Raw genomic sequence first — 17,433 nt, 5'->3', positions numbered from 1 at the left:
TTTATCCCTTGAAGCAATAATACTACTACTGAATCTATTCTTGTCTCTTAGGTTTTTGAGAGAGAGTAAAAATTGGCATTGTTATCTAAAGCTGAAAATGTCTTTATCCCTTGAGGCAATAATACTACTACTGAATCTATCTTTGTCTCTTAGGTTTTTGACTGCAATACACTTAGGTTTGGAGTAAGCGTTTTGCAGGAATGTTTAGTGTGGCATTTTTAGCAACAGCAAAGACTGAAAACAACTGATGTTTCCATACACAGAAGAATGGATTAGTAAAATGTGATATACTTAATACTTTCCAAAGACAATGAAAATGAATGAATGACAGCTGCCTGCATCAATGTGGATAAACCCAAAAATCAAAGCTTTGAGTAAGAAAGAGCACTTCCAAAATACATACTAAATATCATTTATATAAAGTTTAAAACATACAATAATTAATACATCATTTAGGGATGTATCAAGGTAGAAACGGAGAAGGCGATGGCACCCCACTCCAGTACTCTTGCCTGGAAAATACCGTGGACAAAGGAGCCTGGTAGGCTTGCAGTCCATGGGGTCGCTAAGAGTCGGGCATGACTGAGCGACTTCACCTTCACTTTTCACTTTCATGCATTGGAGAAGGAAATGGCAACCCACTCCAGTGTTCTTGCCTGGAGAATCCCAGGGATGGGGGAGCCTGGTGAGCTGCCGTCTATGGGGTTGCACAGAGTCGGACACGACTGAAGCGACTTAGCAGCAGCAGCAGCAGCATGGTAGAAAAAACATGGAAATGAGAAATACAAAATCAGAACAGTGGTTATCCTTGGAAGGAAATGACTTATTAATTTCCTAATCCACTGGTGAGCACACGGATGCTCTTTTTTTGTTGTTGTTAAAGCTTTTAAGTTTCAACCATTTTCTTTCTTTCTTAATTTGTGTTTATTTACTTATTTTAGTATTTTGGCTGTACTGTGAGGCATGCTGGATGGTTCTTCAACCAGGGATGGAGCCTGGGCCTCTGCATTGAAAGTGCTGAGTTCTAACCAGTAAGACACCAAGGAACTCCCAAGTGGCCATTTTTATTTGTATATTATATGTGCTATATTCTTGTGTATGCATGAAATGTAATTTTTTATTGTGGTTAAATGTACATGACAAAGCTTAGCATTTTAACCATTTTTAACTGTACAATCTAGTAGCCCTACTTAAGTGATTCACAGTTAGGCAGCCACCCACTATTATTCATTTCCAGAACTTTTTCATCATCCCAAACTGTGGTTTTGGCGTCACATCCAAGAAATCATAGCCAGATCCAATGTCATGAAGCCTTTACCCTGTGTTTTCTTCTACGAGTTTCAGCTCTTACAGTTAGGTCTTTGACCCATTTAAGTTCATTTTTATTTATGGTGTGATAAAAAGTCCAACATCATTCTTTTGCAGGATTATACGTTTTTATTTTTATTTTTTTTAGGATTATACGTTTTTAAAGAGAAAGCAGAGAATCAGAGCATATTAGAAGGGGTCCTCCCCGTTTACGAATAAAAACACTGGGGTAGAAATAAAATAATAAGCCAAGCTCACACAGCTGATTCAGTACCAGCGGTACTGAAAGCCTAATCCTGTCAATTTTCAATGCACGACACCAGACAACTGCGCAGGCGCCTAAGCACCCGGCGAGAGGACACCGGGTTTGGATTCGCCCCTCGGCGGCGAGCTCGCGCTTAGGTAGCTTTACGGCAGTGGCTCCTCCCTTCCCCAACCCGGGGGCGGGCCCTGGCGGAAAACTTGCATGGCGGACGGGTAGGCAGAAAAACCAGGTAAGGATTTAGCGTCTCGAGGGGGCGGGGACCGTCAGCAACTAGTTGTAAGGCGTGGACTCCAGCTCTGTTCTCGCATATTCCAGGCTGTATTTTCTCTAGCGCTTTAGGATGGGGCGGAGCCCCGGCCCTCAGACTGACAGAGCCGGGAGGTGGGGCCGGGGACGGGTTGGGGGCGGGGCGTTTCTGCATGCTCGGCCCGGATTGGCCGCCGGGAGTAGCGCGAGGTTTGGCGGGAGTTTTTGCGTTGGCGCCGAGCGCTGCGGGCTGGAATGGATCGGCCACGGCCTGCGCGGCTGTCGCAGTAAGTTCTGCGGGCCGTCGTAGCGCCGCCGGGGTTCCCCCCCCCTTTATTTTCCTCTTCCTCCGGGCTTGGGCTTCTCGAGCTCCCTGGCTCTGCCTCTGCGCACCGTGTCCGAGCGACTGACCGCCCGGGGCCTTTCTGTAAAGTGGGGTTAACGTCCCCACTGTGACAGAATTGCTGGGAGGTTGAAAGGCGTCCGCTTACAGCCGTGTCTGGCGCGGGGAGAGGCGTCGGCTAGCGTCCCCTTACTTTGTGCGGATGAACGTGCTCTAAAGTAGACGCCAGGTGTTCTGAAACTATCCCACGAATAGTAACTTAAGGAGTACCTACTACTTGCCAGAATTCACCTTCTAGCAAGAACACTAGCATTGACACTCGGGCTGGAGTCAGTATGCTTATTTTCAAGACCCTGCTTGTTTTTGTAACACAAACCACAGACTGTAAAGCTGAACTAAGTCGGCGGGGGAGCCCAGGCTGCCGCTTGTTATTTTTAAAGGGGGGGACTCCAGCCAGGATGGTTCAAGGTTTTTTTTTTTTAAGCTGAAAAGATATGCAGGTTAAAATACGTTGCCTATCTGCTCTCTAAAACGTTATTTTTCTCGGAGTCATTGCCAAGTGTTTCTGGAGGTGTTTGAAGCACATCCAGGGCTCTGCCTGGGCCTGGCTTGGAGGGTCCTTGGCAGGCCTGGGCTGGTCCTCAAGGCCGGAGGAGTCCCACCTGGGCGGTGCGAGGGCTGCTGGAGAAGGTGCAGTTTGTAGATGCAGCGTGAGGGTGCAGGAGAGCCAGTGTAGGGAACAGGCTGGAGCAGGACAAAGCAGGGTGGTGGAGTAAACAGACTAGGCTCCTGTGGCCAGCGGGTAGGACCAGACTCTCCCAGAGAGGATTGGGAAGGAATAAGATGCTTGAGACTCAGCTGACATAGTGGTGTCGGTGGTTTGGTCGCTAAGTCCTGTCCGAGTCTTGCAACCCCATGGACTGTAGCCCACCAGGCTCCTCTGTCCATGGGATTCTACAGACAAGAATACTGGAGTGGGTTGCCATTTCCTTTTCCGGGGGATCTTCCCAACCAGCAGTGGAACCTGGGTCTCCTGGGTTGCAGGCAGATTCTTTACCAGCTGATCTATGAAAGGTGAACTTTATCAGGTATGCCAGTAGGGGGTTTCTCTCTCCCTCCCCCGCCCCTCCCCACGTGGTACACACACATATAGCATTTTTGTCTTTGATCGAAACTCATGAAATTTGTTCATCCCTCCCCGGGAAACGCAGTAGTATGCCTACACCAAAATTTTTCCATGTGTTATCACAGAGGTTTCTATCTTTTGGTAACCTCACCTTCCTCCTAGCCTAAGGTGAGGAGGAAACTTGACCACATTGTTGAGCAAAGACAAGGCAGGAAAGAGTGGGTTAAGACCTTATATGATGTGCCTTCTAGTCCTGTTACTTGGCTGTGTGACCACTGATGTCAGTTAACTTTTCTGAACCCCAGAATCATAAAGGCTGTAAAACGAATACCTGCTCCATCTTCTTTTTTGGGTCTGAGAATCAAATAAAGGATTGTTTTTTTCAAATTGTGGTGTCTTGAGCAGCATTAGCAGCCCCGGGAGCTTGTTAACAATGCAGGGTCCATCAGGGGCCATCCCAGGTTTATTGAATCAGCCACTCTGGAGGTGGAGCCAAGCAGTCTTAACAGCTTTCCAGGTGATTCTGATTCCTGATGTTTGTGACCCACTCCTCAGTTTTCCAACTTTTTCTTTTTACTGTAATTCACGGTATTAATAGTTTACATCACAATGGATACACAAGTGTGCACGTATGATAAAACACAAGTTTTAAGAAATCTTAATTTTATGTCCCCTTGTATTTCCTTTAAAAAAAAATGCTAGAACAAGAAGAAAATTTTTAAAGGAAACAACAGCAAAACAAATTTTTAAAAAAGCTGGGGAAAACCTTAAAGGACATGACAGGGCAATTGATAACATTTGGATATGGACTGTAAATTAGACAATGATGTCAGTGTTAAATTTCTTGCTTTGGAAATTGTGCTGTGACTACACAGGATAATGCCCTCTTAGAAAAGACACACGTGTGTCCCCAGGTTACTGTACACAGACACACAGGAAGCCGGTGAGACAAAATGAACAGTGGGTGAAGTGGGGTAAAGGCTGTACAGAAGGTTCTCAGACTCTTCTCAAAACTCGTTCAGACACTAAATGGACTTTGCTCTTTGCTAACGGGTGTGTGCAAGGTTCATTTGAAAGTGGAGGGTCTGTGCAGGGTGGTGCAGGATGTCCTGTTCCCTGGCACCACGCTGGAGCCCATAGGGTACTCAGCCCACAGTCACCGGCAGAGGTATTTCCCGTGTCGCTTATTTTCACTTATTCTTTGGGTCTCTGTTGTGACATCTGGTTTACTTAAGCTGATTAAAGATGCAACTTTATCCTTTCATCCTGATGCCCTCTGGAGGGATCCTGAAGGGGAGGGAAGAGGGCAGCTCTGGGTGTGGACTGACAGCAGATTTTATCATAGGCTTCCCTCCTTCCCAGCCACCTGCGGCTTTGGGCAAACATGCTTCTGGATGGAGGGATTCACTTCTACCTGGAGGACCGTTAAGGAGCTAAATGAGAACACCTGTGTGAGAGAGCCAGGCACGGGATGCATCGGGGTCCGGTGCTTAAGGAAGAGGCACCTCTAGCACATTTCTGCAGGATGCCAGCCTTGGCTGTTGATGTGACTTCAGGGACACGGGTGATGGCAGGGTTAGTTCTCTGTGCCCTGAGGGCAGAGCTATGTTATTTATATGTGGGTAGTATGATTTGGCCTATAAATTATTTATGTGTGGGAGATGTGGCTTCTGCTTTCCAAAGGGTTTGCCATTACCTGAATTTCATCGCATGCACATTGTTAGTGCAACTAACAAGGAGAGTAACTTGGAAAGAAAATACTTGGACTCCATCGCCAGTTCTAGTGTTTCCCCAGTTATTTTAAAGTATTTACTAACTTGTGTGTGTGTTTGCTCTTTCCTAGTGCAAGATTTTCAAAGAACCATTCAGGCAGAACACATTCCATGAAAGATGTAAGTTATCATTATATATTTTAATATAATGCTCGTAATTGAAAATGCAAAATAACATTTTGTGGGAGACTCAGTATTCCGTCGACTTGGTAAGCTCTATTTTCTTGTAGTGGAAAAGTATATTCATTTTCCTTGTGTTCGTTCCAGTACAAGTGAGAGAACATTAACATTTTAAATCTTTTTTTCTGGGCCTAGGTTTCATTTTCATTTGGATAATTGGCATCGTTTAAAAATTGTGCAGTGTTCTGTATTTTGCTTTTTTCACTCGTAGCCATTTCTCCATGTTAATAGTTTTCCACAGTTATGGTCTCATCATCTTCCATGTAGTTTTACTCACATGGTATTTTTACTGTAGGCTGGGGTGAGCCTTAGAAATAAATGTGTGAAGGCAGGGGCATTTCTTTAATACTCTCAGCTCACTTCATGTGCTTTTCCAGCAGCTTGTTGAGTTGGCCTCAGAGATTCACATGAAACGCCTTAGGCAGTGTCTGCTTGGGGGTGCCCAGCCCTTGGGGGTTCTCCCTGCTCTGTGCCCCGCCCCTGATTCTCTCTCTTGGGGGGGTGTCTCCCCCTGCTTCCCTAGGCCCCTGGCTTTGGAGGGGGCCCTTTTCTCCCCTGGGAAGTCCTGGGGTCCCTCTGCAGCCCCACCGCAGCCCGCCCGTTCTTTGGATGGGTTTCTCCAGCTTCCTGTCCTCTTCTTGGGAAGGCAGCTGCCGTACATGGCTGGGGGCCTTTTTGCTCAGGGAGGCCAGAGGATCCGTCAGCTCTCCTTCAATGTTCCTTCTAACCCCAAACACCCCTTGGGTGGTTTTGCACTGAGGGTCTGTGAGTGCTAGTTTTTGTTTGGAGTCTTACTCTATCTCCAGAATTTCCACTAATTTTTTTGTCTGTTAATGGCTCCCTCCACATTGTCCAGAGCTACTGAATGTAGCTTTCTATGTGTTGTGGTCTTTCATGAGGATGTAGGGGGCAATCTTCATGGAGCTTATTAGTATATTGCCCTGTAAGTCTCTTTCCTGCAGTCAGGAGTTTTACCCCTGTGTATCCTCAAAGCTGAGGAAGGCTTTCTTACCTCTCCTTGCTGTTCTTTGGAACTCTGCATTCAGATGAGTATATCTTTCCTTTTCTCCTTTGCCTCTAGCTTCTCTTCTTTTCACAGCTATCTGTAAGGCCTCCTCAGACAACCATTTTGCCTTTTTGCATTTCTTTTTCTTGGGGGTGGTCTTGATCATTGACTCCTGTACAGTGTTATGAACTTTCGTCCATAGTTCTTCAGGCACTCTTATCAGATCTAATCCCTTGACTCTATTTGTCACTTTCACTATATAATCGTAAGGGATTTGATTTTAGTCATTCCTGAGTAGTCTAGTGGTTTTCCCTACTTTCTTCAATTTAAGTCTGAATTTTGCAATAAGGAGTTCAATCAATCTAATTTCGATATTGACCATCTGGTGATGTCCACGTGTAGAGTCGTCTCCCGTGTTGTTGGAAGGAGTTTGCTATGACCAGTGTGTCCTCTTGGCAAAACTCTGTTAGCCTTTGCCCTGCTTCGTTTTGTACTCCAAGGCCAAACTTGCCTGTTACTCCACGTATCTCTTGACTTCCTACTTTTGCATTCCAGTTCCCTATGATGAAAAGGACATCTTTTTTGGATTTTAGTTCTAGAAAGCCTTGTAGGTCTTCAAAGAACCATCCAACTTCAGCTTCTTCAGCATTAGTGGTTGGGGCATAGACTTGGATTACTGTCATATTGAATGGTCTGCCTTGGAAATGTCGTTTTTGAGATTGCATCCAAGTACTGCATTTCAGACTCTCTTGTTGACTCTGCGGGCTATTCCATTTCTTCTAAGGGGGTCTTGCCCACAGTAGTAGATATGATGGTCATCTGAATTAAATTCACCCATTCCAGTCCCTTTTAGTTCACTGATTGCTAAAATGTGGATGTTCACTCTTGCCATCTCCTGTTTGTCCACTTCCAATTTACCTTGGTTCATGGACCTAAAAACATCTGGGAACTTTGGGCTAAGTGGCTATTTCTGGGGAGCAAGCCCCTGGTGGCTTAGGAGTGGCCGGCTGTGGCCCTATGAGCTAAGGATGGTTTTTACATTTTTAAATGACTGAAGTAAAATCAAAGAAGACTATCTCACGGCATGTGAAAACATGAAGTTCAGATTTCAGGATCCATAAGGCTGAATTGCAGCACGACTGTGCTTTTTCTGCACGGCCCCGTCTGCTTCCACACCACGATGGCTGAGCTGCCACAGAGCCTCATGGTCCACGGTCTTGGGTACAAGGGACCCTTGAACAACACAGGTTTGAGCTGGGAGGATCCACTCTACCTGCACTGTTCTCAGTAGTAGGTTCTACACTATCCACAGGTGGTTGAAACCCCCGCAGGTGGAACCTCGAATAAGGAAGCCAGCTGCCAGGGTCATACGGGGATTTTCTACCGTGTAGAGGCTGGGCACCCCAGCCCCTGCGTTGTTCAGTGGTCAACTGTATTTACTCCCTGGTTCTTTCTAGAAAAGTTCCCCAACCCCGCCTTAGATCCCCAAGAGTGCGAAGACTTGCTCCGTAGGCACCGGTGACAGCAGCAGCGTCCTTGCCATGCAGATCGGCTTTGTGATGTTCTTGTTATGGCCAATCCAGTGACTTTGAACTTCATTCACTTTCAGAAAGCTGGCCGGAAGCACAGGCCTCTGGATGTATTTGATTTTCCTGATCATTCTCAGCTCTCAAGCCTCAGCAGGCTGGGTGAAAACGAGAAAGATGAAGAATCCTATGAAACCTTTGGTTAGTATTTTTAATCTATATTTTGAAAACTTTAAAGTATTTTGAGCAACAGCATTTAGGCTAATTACTAATAAAAATGTAGAAATGCCTTCACATACAAAAGCAAGGTGGTCCACACATGAATACAGTGTTCTGGGGAGTATTTGATAATTTGAATTAATTTTTCTCACTTCTGGGTACCCCGAAACTAAAAAAGTGGAGCTCTCCTGCTAGCACTGGTCAGCAAGCCAGACATATGTTGGGCTCCTGTTATATGACTTTGTAACGAGGGATGTAGACTAATATTTCTCACTTCATACCGCCAGTAGTCACGTGGAAATGGGCTTTAATTTAGGGAGGAGCAGAAGGATATTCTTCCTTTTCTTAGACACAGGAAGGCGGAGGACGCTGCAGGAGAGCTTCACGCATGGGCCCAGAGTGTCTGGGAGACAGCGCCGCCACTGGCGGGCCAGGGAACGGTGTGTGACCTGCCCGGGCGGGCCTGCTCTGTCCGTCATTGGCCATTCCAGAGGCCAGAGGTGATAGAGAAGGGCTGGTATGCCCACATCTAGAACAGCTGCTGCTGCTGCCGCCAAGTCGATTCAGTCGTGTCCGACTCTGTGCGACCCCATAGACGGCAGCCCACCAGGCTCCCCCGTCCCTGGGATTCTCCAGGCAAGAACACTGGAGTGGGTTGCCATTTCCTTCTCCAATGCATGAAAGTGAAAACTGAAAGTGAAGTTGCTCAGTCGTGTCCGACTCTTAGCGACCCCATGGACTGCAGCCTAACAGGCTCCTCCATCCATGGGATTTTCCAGGCAAGAGTACTGGAGTGGGGTGCCATTGCCTTCTCCTAACACACACACAAAAAGAAATTGAATTTATTCTAAATGAGGTGGGAAACTTGAATCAAAGTAGGGGTAAAATAAAACCTGTTTAATTTATGAATCTCATATATTAATTTACATTTTTTTCTTGAGTTGTCATATGCAAGCATACAGCATATGTTGTAGGAGTAAGTTTCAAGGGAATTTTGACAACATAAACCTTCTCACATACTTTTTATTTGGTGTCTAGTATTTTGAGTCTTAATTTTTGTTAATAAGGGAAATTATTGTACTTCTGGCATGATGAAAAGTAATCATTACCAGAACATCTTTTATAGTGACCTGTAAAATGTTTTAATTTCTTACCTAAAAGAAATCTAAATGTAAAAGGTCTGAATCTAAAAGAAATCATAATTTTAAAAATTGAGATGTAATTCACATGCCGTACAATTCACCGTTTTAAAGTGTACGGTTCAGTTCAATTTTAGTTTAGTCACAAGATGGTACAGCCATCACTGTTTTCTATTTCAAGACGTTTTAATCATCCCAGAAAGAAACTCCACGTCCACTAGTAATTTCTCTGGAGCCCTTTGGCAACCATGAACCTGTTTCTTGTCTCCGTGAATCTGTCTGTTCTGAACATTTAAATAGCTTCTTACACGAGGTATGTGGTCATTTGTGACTGGCTTCTTTTATTTAGGGTAGTAGTTTTAAGGTTCATCTACATGGTAGTAAATATCAGTATTTTATTCCTAAAAATTCTTACAGGTCAATAATCCATGGTTTGGATAGGCCTCATTTTCTTTTTTTTCAAAATTTATTTTTAATTAAAAAAAATTTTTACACAGTTTTAAGGCTTGCTTTCCATTTACAGTTACTATAAAATCTTGGCTGTATTCTCAGTGTTGTACAGGACATCTGAGCCCAGTCACACCCAGTGGTCTGCACCTCTCATCCCCTCCTGTACTGCCCTTCTCTCCCCTCCCCACTGGTGACCACTGGTTTTTTCTCTGTATCTGGGAGTCTGCTGCTTTTCGTTATATTCACTAGTTTGTTGTATTTTTGCGTTTCACACATAAGTGATATCACACAGTATCTGTCTTTCTCGTCTGACTGACTTCTCTTAGCATTCTGCCCAGGAAGTTACTAGAAAACACTCACCTAGGTGTCACCTCCCAGATGCAGAAGCAGAATGTTGCCACCAGGATGGAAGCACTCTTCCCTCTTTCTGGATGTAAAGTGACCCCTATCATCTTTCTAACATTTTGTTTTAGTTTTGCCTGTTTTTGAACTTTATATAAATGCTCTCATACATTGTATATTCTCTTTTCTGGCTCTCTTGCTCACTTATTTCCTTTTGTGAAATCATCTAAACAGCTCTGAAAAGTAAAAGCAAAAGTCGCTCAGTCCTGTCCCACTTTTTGGGACCCCATGGACTACACGGTCCATGGAATTCTCCAGGCCAGAACACTGGAGTGGGTAGCCTCTTGTCCAGGGGATCTTCCCAACCCAGGGATTGAACCCAGGTCTCCCACATCGCAGGCGGATTCTTTACCAGCTGAACTACAAGGGAAGCCTATGAATACTGGAGTGGGTAGCCTAACCCTTCTCCAGCGGATCTTCCCGACCCAAGAATCGAACCAGGGTCTCTTGCGTTGCAGGTGGATTCTTTGACAACTACCTACCAGGGAAGCCCCTAAACAGCTATAGATAGTGGTGGTTTGTTCATTTCCATTGGTGTGAGTTGGTACATTGTATGATGATGCCACACATTAGTCATGCAAACTAATCTTGAAAATAATTGTTTTTTGGTTTTGTGGAACAACACTGTGATGATCATTCCTGTATGTTTCTTTATTTTTTTTAAATTTATTTTTAATTGGATTGTAATTGCTTTACAATGTAGTGTTAGTTTCTGCTGTAATACCTGTTTGTTTTTCTGACTTCCTTCACAGGGTCTAGGTTCATCCACCTCGCTCGTAACTGACTCAAATTCGTTCCTTTTGATGGTTGAATAATACTGTGTTGTGTATATATACTACACCTTCTTTATCCACTCATCTGTCAGTGGACATCTAGGTTGCTTTCTTGTCCTGTCCATTGTAAATAGTGCTGCAGTGAACATTGGTGTACATGTGGCCTTCTGAATTATGGTTTTCTCAGTATATATGCCCAGAAGTAGGATTACTGGGTCATATGGTAGATTTTTCTTTGTTTTTTAAGGAAATCTACATACCATTCTCCAGAATGCCTATATCAATTTACAGTCCCACCAGCAGTGTAGGATTGTTTCATTTTCTCCACATCCTCTCCAGCATGTATTCTTTGTAGATTTTTTGATGGTGGCCACTCTGACCAGCATGAAGTGATGTTGTTCAGTTGCTCAGTTGTGTCCAACTCTTTGTGACCCTGTAGACTGCAGCACACCAGGCTTCCCTGTCCTTCACCATCTCCCAGAGCTTGCTCAAACTCAAGTCCATTGAGTCAGTGATGCCATCCAACCATCTCATCCTCTGTCGTCCCCTTCTCCTCCTTCCTTCAATCTTTCCTATCATCAGGGTCTTTCTCCTCCTTCCTTCAATCTTTCCCATCATCAGGGTCTTTTCCAATGAGTCTGCTCTTAGCATCAGGTGGCCAAAGTACTGGAGCTTCTTTAGCTTCCTTCCAATGAATATTTATGGTTGATTTCCTTTAGAATTGAATGGTTTGATCTCCTTGCAGTCCACGGGACTCTCAAAACACCACAGTTCAAAAGCATCAGTTCTTCAGGGCTCAGCCTTCTTTATGGTCAAGCTCTCACATCCATACATGATTTCTGGAAAAACCATAACTTTGGAGACATTTGTCCGCAAAGTGATATCTCTGCTTTTTAATATGCTTTCTAGGTTGGTCATAGCTTTTCTTCCAAGGAGCAGGTGTCTTTTAATTTCATGGCTGCAGTCACCATCTGCAGTGACTTTGGAGCCTAAGAAAATAGTCTGTCCCTGTTTCCATTGTTTACCCATCTATTTGCCATGAAGTGATGGGACCAGATGCCATTATCTTAGTTTTTGAATGCTGAGTTTTAAGCTAGCTTTTTCACTCTCTTTCACCTTTATCAGTGGCTCTTTAGTTCCTCTTTGCTTTTTGCCATTAGGGCGGTGTCATCTGCATATCTGAAATTATTGATATTTCTCCCAGCAGTCTTGATTCCAGCTTGTGCTTCATCCAGCTTGTCACTTTGCATGATGTACTCTGCATATAAGTTAAATAAGTAGGGTGATAATATACAGCCTTGATGTACTCCTTTCCCAGTTTTGAACCAGTTCATTATTCCATGTCCGGTTCTAACTGTTGCTTCTTGATCTGTATACAGGTTTCTCAGGAAACAGGTAAGGTGGTCTGGTATTCCCATCTCTTTAATATTTTTCCACAGTTGTGATCTACACATTCAAAAGCATTGTCATAGTGGAAGTAGATGTTTTTCTGGAATTCCCTTGTTTTTTCTTTGATCCAGCGAATATTGGCAATTTGATCTCTGGTTCCTCTGCCTTTTCTAAATCCAGCTTGTACACCTGGAAGTTCTCGGTTCATGTATTGTTGAAGCCTAGCTTGAAGGATTTTGAGCATTACTTTGCTAGCGGGTGAAATGAGCCCTGTTGTGCTGCAGTTTGAACATTCTTTGGCATTGCCCTTCTTTGGGCTCAGATCATGAACTCCTTATTGCCAAATTCAGACTTAAAGAAAGTAAGGAAAACCACTAGGCCATTCAGGTATGACCTAAATCAAATCCCTTATGATTATACAGTGGAAGTGACAAATAGATTCAAGGGATTAGATCTGATAGAAAGAATGCCTGAAGATCTATGAGTGAAAGTTCATAACACTGTACAGGAGGCCATGACCAAAACCGTCCCCAAGAAAAAGAAACACAGCAAGGCAAAATGGTTGTCTGAGAAGTCTTCACAAATAGCTGAGAAAAGAGAAGTGAAAGGCAAAGGATAAAAGGAAAGATATACCCATCTGAATGGAGAGTTCCAAAAAATAGCAGGGAAATATAAGAAAGCCTTCTTAAGTGAACAATGCAAAGAAATAGAGGAAAACAATACAATGGGTAAGACTAAAGATCTCTTCAAGTAAATTGGAGATACCAAGGGAATATTTCATGCAAAGATGGGCACGATAAAGGACAGAAATGGCATGGACCTAACAGAAGCAGAAGATACTAAGAATAGGTGGCAAGAATACACAGAGGAACTGTACAGAAAAGGTCTTAATGAAACCACAATGGTGTGATTACTCATCTAGAGCCATACATCCTGGAGTGTGAAGTCAAATGGACCTTAGGAAGCATCACTATGAACAAAGCTAGTGGAGGTGATGGAATTCCAGCTGAGCTATTTCAAATCCTAAAAGATGATGCTATAAAAGTGCTGCACTCAATATGCCAGCAAATTTAGGCCACAGTACTGGAAAGGGTCAGTTTTCATTCCAGTCCGGAAGGAAATGCCAAAGACTGTTCAAACTATCGCACAATTGCGCTCAACTGTACCCTTTGTCGCCCCTTGGTCTTGTTGCCAGGTCTCTTTGGAAATTGAGTATCTTGAGTGTAGTGGTAGAAGGGGCAAGGGCTGGGAACAATGCCATTTCTGTTACGGGCATCAGAGCTGCTTTCTTTGCATCCCAATCTGCCCAGTTGCTTCCTTGGATAATTTGAGAAATTCCCTTTGATGCTTGTGGCAGTGAATGACTGCTACGTATTTTGGTTTTTGAGCTGCTTCTATCAAATGCAAAGTCTCAGCCTCATACTTTATAGAGGAATTTCTTGTATTTGAAAGTTCTTTCTTTTTTTTTTCCTGATAGCTCCACTAGCATGTAAAGCATGAGCCTGTGTATATATTTATAATTTATCCTTTCTCTAGGGTTAAGGCTCAGGTGAGAGCTGTCGGTTCAGTCTTCTGGGCTGGAGTGTAGGCCAGGAAAGGTTTTGCTTCTTGGACACTCAGCACTCACGGTAGTGTCCCCTGCCCTCCTGACTCCGTCCTTAATAAAGCTGCTGCTGGCAGGAAACCATTCGTCCTTGGTTTCCTGTAGCTTGGTCTCTTAGATTAGGCCTACAGGAATAAACCTGGTCAAGGGTTCTGAGGCAAGAGTCTGCTAGCTGTGGGCTCTCATCAGGCTTAACCATAGCCAAGTTGAGGGTATGGAAAGTTTTGTAGGTTAGTTCTCATGATTTAAGGATCACCGCGTGGTATTAGTAAGACGGCCTTCAGTTAGCCAGTAGTGACCTGTAATCTCCTGAATCCCTGTACTTGATGACGGGACTGGACTGCTGCTGCTGTCCAAAAGTAATCTTGTTAGCTTCTTCCACTAATCGATGGCGGCTACTGCCTGGAGACAGCCAGGCCAACCTTGGGCCATGAGATCTAGCTGTTTGGAAAAATGCCCAATAGGCTCAGAATCTTCTCCAGCTTCTGTGTAAGAACCCCAGAGCAGTGCCGTGCTTTTCAGCCACATACAGGATGAATGGCGCTTTCAGATTGGAGTGACCGGGAGCAGGGGCTCTGGTGAGGGTCTGGTTGTATAATCATGTGAAGCCTTTTCTTATTCCTCATTCTAAAGTAATGGTTCTATATCTGAGCATTAGTCACTTGATACAGAGGCTTAGCCATTGGCCCAAATTTTGGAATCCAAACTCTACAAAATCCTATCATGTGCAAAAAGGTAGAGATGTGTCTTTTTTTTTTAATTTATTTTTAATTGAAGGATAATTGCTTTACAGAATTGTGTTGGTTTCTGCCAAACATCATCAATCAAACATAGGTATACATATGTCCCCTCACTTTTGAACCTCCCTCCCATCTCTCTCCCCATCCCACCCCTCTAGGTTGATACAGAGCCCCTATTTGAGTTTCCTGAGCCATACAGCAAATTCCCATAGGCTATCTGTTTTACAAATGGTGATGTTAAGTTTCCATGTTGCTCTCTCCATATATCTCACCTTCTCCTTCCCCCTCACCCCGTGTCCATAAGTCTGTGCTCTGTATCTGTTTCTCCATTGCTGCCCTGCAAATAATTTCATCAGTACCATCTTTCTAGATTCCATATATATATGTTAGTGTACAGTATTTGTTTTTCTCTTTCTGACTTACTTTACTTTGTATAATAGGCTCTAGGTTCAGCCACCTCATTAGAACTGACTCAAATGTGTTCCTTTTTATGGCTGAGTAATATTCCATTGTGAAATATTACTTTCCAAATTTCTCCTTTCCATTGTGAAAGGAGAGTGAAAAAGCTGGCTTAAAACTCAGCATTCAGAAAACTTAGATCATGGCATCCGGTCCCATCACATATGGCAAATAGATGGGGAAACAATGACAGACTTTATTTTTCTGGGCTCCAAAATCACTGCAGATGGTGACTGCAGCCATGAAATTAAAAGACGCTTGTTCCTTGGAAGAAAAGCTATCACAAACCTAGACGTGTATTGAAAAGCAGAGATATTACTTTTCCGACAAAGGTCCATCTAGTCAAAAGCTATGGTTTTTCCAGTAGTCATGTATCGATGTGAAAGTTGGACCATAGAGAAAGCTGAGTGTCGAAGAATTGATGCTTTTGAACTGTAGTGTTGGAGAAGACTCGTGAGAGTCCCTTGGACTGCAAGGAGATGCAACCAGTCCATCCTAAAGGAAATTAGTCCTGAATATTCATTGGAAGGACTGATGCTGAAGCTGAAACTCCAGTACTTTGGCCACCTGATGCAAAGAACTTACTCATTAGCAAAGACCCTGATTCTGGGAAAGTTTGAAGGCAGGAGGAGAAGGGGACAACAGAGGATGATATGGTTGGATGGCTTTACCGACTCAATGGACATGAGTTTGAGCAAGCTCTGGGAGTTGGTGAAGGACAGGGAAGCCTGGTGTGCTGCAATCCATGGGGTTGCAAAGAATTGGACACGACTGAGGGACTGAACTGAATATTCCATTGTGTATACTGCTGTGGCTGCTGGTTAGTCTCTTCAGTCATGTCCAACTCTATGGACTGAAACCTGCCAGGCTCCTCTGTCCATGGGATTCTCTAGGCAAGAATGCTAGAGTGGGTTGCCATGCCCTCCTCCAGGGCATCTTCCTGACTAAGGGATCAAACCTGCGTCTCCTGCATTGCAGGCTGATTCTTTACTGTTGAGCCAGCAGCTGTAGCCTTTTATCCATTCATCTGTCCATGGACATCTATGTTGCTTCCATGTTCTAGCTATTGTGAATGGTGCTGCAGTGAACATTGGGTACACGTGTCTTTTTCAACTTTGGTTTCCTCAGTAACAGAGATGTTTAGTCGTTGTGTTCAACTCTTTTGAGACCTGGTAGGCTGCAGCTCGCCAGGCTTCTCTGCCCTGGAGAGTTCCCAGGCAAAAATTTCGGAGTGGGTTACCATTTCCCTCTCCATGGGATCTTCCTGACTAATCAATTAAACTCATGTCTGCTGCATTGCAGGCAGATCTTTGCAGTACTTAGGTCCAAATATAGCTTGTTTTTTATATGGAGATAATTGTCTATTCCTGGGGTTTATAGTATATACTAGATATTTAATTCATTGCTTGGGGATTTGTCATGCTTTTGAGAGGCTCTGTAGCCCCAGGGACATCATGGCTTTGATCTAAGTGGTGCTTTGATCTGAGAGCCCCCGGGGAGGTGCATATTAATATGTCGTGTACAGACCGTAGAACAGCCCGTTCTTTTACGTGTGTCTCCCATAGTTACGTCCTTAGGGCCTGGGAGATCGAGTGTGGGCTGTCCTGAAACCCCTGAGACAATAGTGTCCAAGTGTATTATTGCTGTTTGGCCTGCTGCTGCTAAGTTGCTTCAGTCGTGTCCGACTCTGTGCGACCCCATAGGCGGAAGCCCACCAGGCTCCCCTGTCCCTGGGATTCTCCAGGCAAGAACACTGGAGTGGGTTGCCATTTCCTTCTCCAATGCATAAAAGTGAAAGTGAAGTCGCTCAGTCGTGTCCAACTCTTCGCAGCCCCATGGACTGCAGCCTACCAGGCTCCTCTGTCCATGGGATTTTCCAGGCAAGAGTACTGGAGTGGGGTGCCATTGCCTTCTCCGTATTTGGCCTGAGTGGAAGTCAAACAGTTGTGAGGGGGGATAGGCTTGGATGCAAGAAAAGGGATCTTGAGGTTGAGCTCAGTAAACCATTTAGCATCCTCAGGAATTGGGCTAATGTTTTATAAGTATTGGCCATAGTGGGTGAATAGGGCCCACAGCATCATTTCCTGCTCTGAGGTCTTGTACCACTCTACTTTCCCCAGTTGGTTTAATTACTGGAAAATAGAAGTATTGCATAGAGACTGGCATGGCACCGAGAGGCCATGTAAGAATTTATGGATGAGGAGTTGTAAACCTTTCTTTGTTTCTAGTTTCATGGGATATTGTCTCTTGTTAGGGACAGTGGCTTCTGGCTTAAGGCTGATTCTTTCAGATTGGGCATTGAGGGCCCTCCTGGGTACGCATTGTTCCCAAAATGCAGGTTCACTCCTTGTAGAATATGGCTGGGAATAGGACCTTGCTCTTTTCATTGGCCTCCTGTAGTCAGAGTCAAAATATGGGGCTGTTCGAGGTATCCTAATTGTTCACTGCTCCTAGGAGAACCCAGAAGGTCCCCTCTCTGTTAGTACA

General features: G+C 44.3%; 1 protein-coding gene and 1 long non-coding RNA gene across 6 annotated transcripts in view; one reads left to right on the top strand and one right to left on the bottom strand.

Annotated features, from left to right (window-relative positions):
• Positions 1 to 1,649: 1,649 nt before the first annotated feature.
• CENPU (centromere protein U) overlaps positions 1,650 to 17,433 on the top strand; it is a 46,620-nt gene continuing 30,836 nt past the window's right edge. Inside the window, exons 1-4 of one of the 5 annotated variants that reach the window (XM_086379990.1) lie at positions 2,052 to 2,106; positions 4,651 to 4,863; positions 5,132 to 5,180; positions 7,856 to 7,973. In XM_086379990.1, coding sequence (XP_086236116.1) covers positions 4,760 to 4,863; positions 5,132 to 5,180; positions 7,856 to 7,973 — 271 coding nt within the window. In that variant the 5' untranslated portion in view covers positions 2,052 to 2,106; positions 4,651 to 4,759. Of the gene's footprint in view, positions 1,803 to 2,051; positions 2,107 to 3,115; positions 3,251 to 4,633; positions 4,864 to 5,131; positions 5,181 to 7,855; positions 7,974 to 17,433 lie in introns of those variants that run through there. The other 4 variants (XM_086379989.1, XM_086379991.1, XM_086379993.1 and 1 more) reach the window with 4 other exon arrangements.
• LOC147343571 (uncharacterized) lies at positions 2,450 to 3,735 on the bottom strand. Its single transcript, XR_015156120.1, has 2 exons — positions 3,620 to 3,735; positions 2,450 to 3,227 (listed from the first exon to the last, which is right to left on the bottom strand). It is a non-coding gene; the product is annotated as an uncharacterized LOC147343571 (long non-coding RNA).

This window comes from Bos grunniens, chromosome 27 (assembly GCF_055505025.1).
Source record: "Bos grunniens cultivar Pamir isolate PY7600 chromosome 27, Bosgru_T2T1.0, whole genome shotgun sequence".
Taxonomy (NCBI): Eukaryota; Metazoa; Chordata; class Mammalia; order Artiodactyla; family Bovidae; genus Bos; species Bos grunniens.
This window is presented reverse-complemented; position numbering and strand designations above follow the sequence as displayed.